The 6,068-nt window shown below is 47.2% G+C and overlaps 1 protein-coding gene across 1 annotated transcript in view; it reads left to right on the plus strand.

Annotated features, from left to right (window-relative positions):
* Positions 1-6,011, plus strand: part of CHMP3 (charged multivesicular body protein 3) — a 66,682-nt gene extending 60,671 nt beyond the window's left edge. Inside the window, exons 4-6 of the mRNA XM_004388230.2 lie at positions 674-795; positions 3,940-4,054; positions 4,783-6,011. Of these exons, the coding sequence (XP_004388287.1) occupies positions 674-795; positions 3,940-4,054; positions 4,783-4,925 (380 nt within the window). The 3' untranslated portion in view covers positions 4,926-6,011. The remainder of the gene's footprint in view (positions 1-673; positions 796-3,939; positions 4,055-4,782) is intronic.
* Positions 6,012-6,068: the final 57 nt, after the last annotated feature.

Below are 6,068 nucleotides of genomic sequence, written 5' to 3' on the forward strand. Positions count from 1 at the left end.
CAGCCGCTATCCACAGGCTGGTTTCTCTCATTTTGCTGAGGACCATGGATCAGCCACTATCCACAGGCTGGTTTCTCTCATTTTGCTGAGGACCACAGAACAGCCACTCTCCATAGATTTCTCTCATTTTGCTGAGGACCATAGAACAGCTACTCTCCATAGATTTCTCTCATTTTGCTGAGGACCATGGATCAGCCGCTATCCACAGGCTGGTTTCTCTCATTTTGCTGAGGACCACGGAATAGCCACTATCCATAGGTTGGCATATGGGGAACATGACTTGGGTAGCCTAAAGCCTTCTGTTTTCCCATGTGGTCCTGATAAGGTCTTGAGCGATCACTCTCCTTTGTGACTTGTCCTGGTGGCACAGTCGTTGGAAGCTGGCATTTTTCCCTGAAAGTCAACCACAGGCCTTCAGGCCATTCCCCAGCTCAGCCAGTTGGCATGTGTGCTCAGAGAATTCACACCACTAGTAAAGGTAGTACATGGTTTAGAAAAGTCAGTCTCCTGGTCAGCCAGCAGAGTAATATGTTCTAAAGGTACATAAATAACTTTAGGAGTCCTTGCTTCTCTCCCTTTTATTGAAATGGGTCCTCATTTGACTGTCTGCCTCTTCATTCCATCCTGCGTCTCATTCTGTTGTCCAATCTTGATTCCGCCTCTTCCCTTTCAGCTGTTCTGCGAGTGGCTGGCTCCCTGCAGAAGAGCACAGAAGTGATGAGAGCCATGCAGAGTCTCGTGAAGATCCCAGAAATCCAGGCCACCATGCGGGAGCTGTCCAAAGAGATGATGAAGGTGACCTGGTGCCAGCCCTGCTTCCCCTTCCAAACCACAGTCACTCTCAACACATGGCTGGGGGTTAGGGACGAGGGTGGGTGGGAGTGGACAGACCACTGCTGCTAGAAATTATTCTGAGGACAGAGAAGCAGCTGTGAATGCTAGTTGAAACCATCTCAGCTGAGCACAGCAGAGGCCAGGTCGGATTGCCAGAGGAGTGCTCCTTAGAAGAAGCAAGAAAAGTATACCCACAGCTTTAGGGGAGGGGAGGGATCCAGGGAGCAGCCTTCTGGGGTTCAGAGAGGTAGAGTTTGCCGACTCCAACCTGAGCAAGGAGATGGAATGAACCCTGGTTCCTCTGGCTGCTCCTGGGCGGGGTGCGGGGCGGGGGGTTGTAGTAAAGCTGCAAGACAAGTTGTTCTAAACCCAGGATTGGCAAACTTCTGTAAAGGGCTCAATAATAAATATATTTTATGTTCTGTAGGCCATACATCTCTGTTGTAACTACTTTGTAGCTTGAAAGCAGCCGTAGAGAATACATAGACAAACGAACGTGGCTGTGTTCCAATAAAACTTTATTTAAAAAAACAGGCATCAGACTGGATTGGACCCAGGCTGACCCCTCTTCTAGTCTAAAAAAGGGGAGACTAGGAACAAAATAGAAAATACACCAATACCTCCCTCTCTAGGATCAGGGCGTGCACTGGTGGCCCTTGGACAGGGAGAGGGCTAAGGAGGACATTGTTGCTGAGCTCCTGCCCCCCAGTGGCTAACAGTGCATCACACACAGTGTCCTGTGGAGTCCTCCCAGCAGCCCTGGGGGGTAGATCCTCTTACCCCATTTTACATAGGAGGAAACTAGGTCTTAGAGCTGATAGGTAACTTGACTAAGGTTGCATAGGTAGTAAGGGACAGGTCTGGGCTTGAGCAGAGATGTCTGACCTTGTTGTCTGTGCTGCCACAGAAGAAATGCCTCATAAAGGTGCTCTTTCGTGCTTCAAGCCTGTGGCCCGAGAACCAGGATTGTACACTTCAAATTTTCATATATAGTTTGTGCACAGAAATTGCCTCCTTTCCTCCTAGGGAATTCCATTTATGAACTTGAATTATATATGGGGCTATAGTTCGTGGGGGAGAGGAGCTGGAGAAGTGGATGGAAAAGAAAATCATCATAAAAAAAGCCCAGGGCCCAGGTCTTTGGATGAGAAATCCTTGGGTGGTGGCATTAAGGAGGGACCCAGGTCAGAGGGGTGTGTCCCTTAAAAGTGATGTGTTGATTTCTCGTTCCCCAAGCTGGTGATTGACTGTCCTCTAGAGCTGGGTAAGGAGTGACTTCAGGCCTGCTTATTCTAACTCATGTAACTACCAGGATCTGAGGGGAAGCCTCGTTTTAAAATCTGGGGTTTTTTTCCACAATGTTTTTTTTGAATACTGAAAGTAATATAGATTTAGAAGAAGGCTTGCATATGGTAAATAAATATTTATCAAATGCATTTTATGATGCATGCCAGGGTACGTATTGAAGCCCCTCGTGAGGGCCCAGCTCCTCGAGGACAGGGACATGATCTTAGTCATCTCGTTTATCCCCATTGCTGGCACAGAGGAGGTGTTTGATGAATGAGTGCTGATTGAATGAATGAACAAATGAATGACAACAGCTTCCTCCAGGATGTGGAGGCCTAAGTAGACCCCTGTCAACTAATTAGCAAGTATTTATTGAACCTCTCTTACAGTAGCCCCCAGCACTGAGATGTCTTCCATTCATCCAGACCTGAGGGCTCCACCTGGATGCCCTGGCATGTGAATTTGTTGTTTGTTCGTGTTCAGGGTTGGGAGGAAAGTGTTCTGAGATAGGCAGAATATAGTACTAGCTGGATGCATGTCATTAAGAATCACTTCAGTGGTCTGGGAGAAGAAAGGCAGGCAGGATAGACAGGTTGCTCTATATGGAATTTATCTGCATGGGCAATAAGAGCTGTACCCTTACCCGGTGCAGGGGGCAAGGGCAGGAGCTGCCACACATCACCTTCTGCTCCTGACTCACCAGTTCTTCTAGGTACAAAGCAAAGGCTTCATTTCTTGTTGGTTGCTAAGCAATCAGGATTTTCCTCTCCTGGCAACCTCTCAGAGGCCTGCACGCATGCTTTCCCTCAGCCCTCCTTTTGACATTGGAGGGTGCAGTTCAGCTCCTTTACTTCAGAAAGAACCAAACAAAAATCAGTAGGGCCTTGTCTGGGAGCTAAGGACACCCCAGCAGGGAAGACCACAGGGCCTGGTTGTCTTTTCCTGTGCTGAAGAGCAGTTCTTCCGTGCGCTCAGTGGTGCCATGCTGCCTTGAGATCTGGCTGGCTGGCGACTGCAGGCCAGCAGGCACAGGGCTTCCTGTAGAGTGACCGTCACCTTGGTGGGTTCAGAAACACTGTCTTACTAGCTCCCCCAGGAGTGGATAATCAAGCTTTGGTGAATTGATTGGTACTTGCCAGACCCACTGGATTGACCCTAAGCATTCCTTTCCCCACATCAAGGTACCTGAGAAACCACCTCACAGAGCAGCAGGTTGATCAGATGGTTCTGGGATGAGAGCCTTGCTTCTGGCCTTCCTCAGGCCCAGTGCCTGATGCCAGTCCTGGTGGCCGCCAGCAGTTGTAACCTGCACATACTGGAGTCCTCTGCAGGCCTGTCTTGGAATTCCATGGGGCCCTGCTGAGCCCATGGCATTTGTTATCACAGTGTCTAGTATGGCTGCAGCCCACTTTCATACCATGTTTCAACTCCTGTGTTCACAGATTATATTGTCCGTGTTAGGGCAGTTGCTTCCCAAGACAGCTCAGGGCATATGCTCATTCGTCAGCAAGTTCCCCAAGTGCTGCCCGCCATTATAGGCTGGGTTACGTCGGGAAGCTCTGCTGTTAGCCAGTAGTGGCCCTTCCAGCCTGGGTGCGAAACTCAGAGAGCCGCTTCCCTTTGGGCCTTTTGCCTATGTGCAGAGTGGACAGCCTCCAGCGGTTCCTTTGGCCCAGCTGCCTTGCATGTCATCCCTAAAAAGGATGGACTGAATGTGGAGTGAGAGACTAGAGCTTGGTCAGTGCTGGCCCCTTAGAGGTGTCTGCTGGGTGGAGATTTAACAAGTGGGGGGAGTAACAGTGTTTATTCTGTGTTTAGGCTGGGATCATAGAAGAGATGTTAGAGGACACTTTTGAAAGCATGGACGATCAGGAAGAAATGGAAGAAGAGGCAGAAATGGAAATTGACAAGATTCTGTTTGAAATTACAGCAGGTATGAGGCTCCCCCCTGCCCTCCGTTCACGGCCATTCCTCCTGCATTCACTGGTCACCTCGCAGCTTTTCTGCAGGCCACAGCTCCTTAGTCAGCCATGTTTCACTTTTGATTATACAAGTGATTTCTTGAGAAATAAGCATAATATCTATAACCATCTTTTGAAAAAAACAAAGAATTTTTTAAGTTTGTAGAGTTTTTAAGGGGAGATATTTAAGCTCATGCACTGTTGTTGGGAGTTTAAATTGGTTCGTTTCTTGAAAGCAGTTTGGCAGCGCCCATCAGAAGCCCTGACTGGGCAGCTCCACCTCCAGGATTTATGCTAGTGAGATAACCTCGGATGTGCCAGAACTTAACTCAGATGCAGGAGGTGTGCATTTTTTGCATAAAAATATGGTAGTTACTTCAGGAAAAAATTGTGAAGATCTAGAAGCATTTAGTTTTACTCAGAAGATTTACCATCTTCAAGAATCTTGAACTCTTGAAGGTTTTAGTAGTGTTTAAGAATTTAGATCTGGAGTTTCAAAACCAAGATTCTTAAAATCAGAATCCTTACAATTAGTCATTGCAAGCTGATATTTGCACATTTGTCAGAGTGAGCAAAACTCCACCAAAACAGCCCCTTTTATATTTCTTGTCAGATTGGTCCCATTGTGAAAGGCAGGGAAGATGAGGGACCACTTCCTTAAAGCCAGTGTTTTATTAATCTGTTTGCTATTTCTCTTCAGGGGCCTTGGGCAAAGCACCCAGTAAAGTGACCGATGCCCTTCCGGAGCCTGAGCCTCTAGGAGCAATGGCTGCTTCAGAAGATGAGGAGGAGGAAGAGGCCCTGGAGGCCATGCAGTCCCGGCTGGCCACACTCCGCAGCTAGGGGCGCCCGGCTGTGCACTTGGGCTCTTGTCGTGGCTCTCCTGCTGGGTGCACGCACACTCCTCCGAAGCAGCTGCCGTGTTATGTATCTCTTGCACTACACCTCCGTCATGAGGCATTGCATTTTAGAGAAGGTTCTCTGCTAATACAGTGAGTCCCCCGGTTAAGAATGTCCAACTTATGGACAACTCATACTTAAGAACCGACTGCCATAAAGCCTATTGTATTAAAAATCTGAGTTAAATACAATGGTCTGTAATCATGAGTGCGTGCACTACTTTGTGACATTCATGAAGTATTTCTTAAGTGTCTTATACGCATAGAAAGGTAAAATATATACTGTATACTAAGACAAACATTTGACTAACTACTAAATAAGAACTGTATGTACCTATTCCACCTTACCTACAAATTCAACCTAAAGACAGGAACAGATCTCGTTCGTAACCTGGGGACTGCCTGTATCTCTTCATTCTCTGCAGAGGTCTTAGGGGCTGTGTTAGATATCAAAGAGGTTGTTTCTTAAGAGAGGTGGTGTAATTAAATGCAGCATTTTCAGGGGTATAAATGGAAGTATCTTATTGGGAGGAGGACAAAGAATTCTGTCTTCTCACAAAGTACTTCTGAGAATAGAGTTGATTGCCTGAATGTTGAGGACTCTACTTTTTCTTTTTTTTTTTTCTGTAAACGCTATATAAATGGATTTTAATAAATTTCTGCTTTAACACTTGGTCTTATTGTAGGTTGTCATGTGCAATGAACTGTCAAAGTGTTTGCTTTTGCCCATTGTTGGCCTTGGAAAGAGAGGCTGTGCTATAACCAGGAGTTTGGCACCTGAAGCTCAGTGGAAGGGGCTTCTGCTCTGAGGCCACTGCTCCCCTAGCATCCACAGACATGGCGAGTGAGCCATGCTTCTGTGTTTTGTCATCTTTTCATCCAAAAAGCGTGCTTGGGGATTGTGCCCCTTGTCCCGTTAGCTGGATGGTTGTATTGTGTATTATGTCCTGGTACATGTGTATGTGTCTTTGCAGCTAACTACCATTCCCTCCCATTACAAGTAGTGCCCAGAGAAGCTAGCTGTGGGCTTAGGACCCTTTCACGCTGACTGCCTCAACTGCTTTGAACTGGTTGTCCTGGATGCATG

The sequence above is a fragment of the Trichechus manatus genome, unplaced genomic scaffold, assembly GCF_000243295.1.
Source record: "Trichechus manatus latirostris isolate Lorelei unplaced genomic scaffold, TriManLat1.0 scaffold00208, whole genome shotgun sequence".
NCBI lineage: Eukaryota > Metazoa > Chordata > Mammalia > Sirenia > Trichechidae > Trichechus > Trichechus manatus.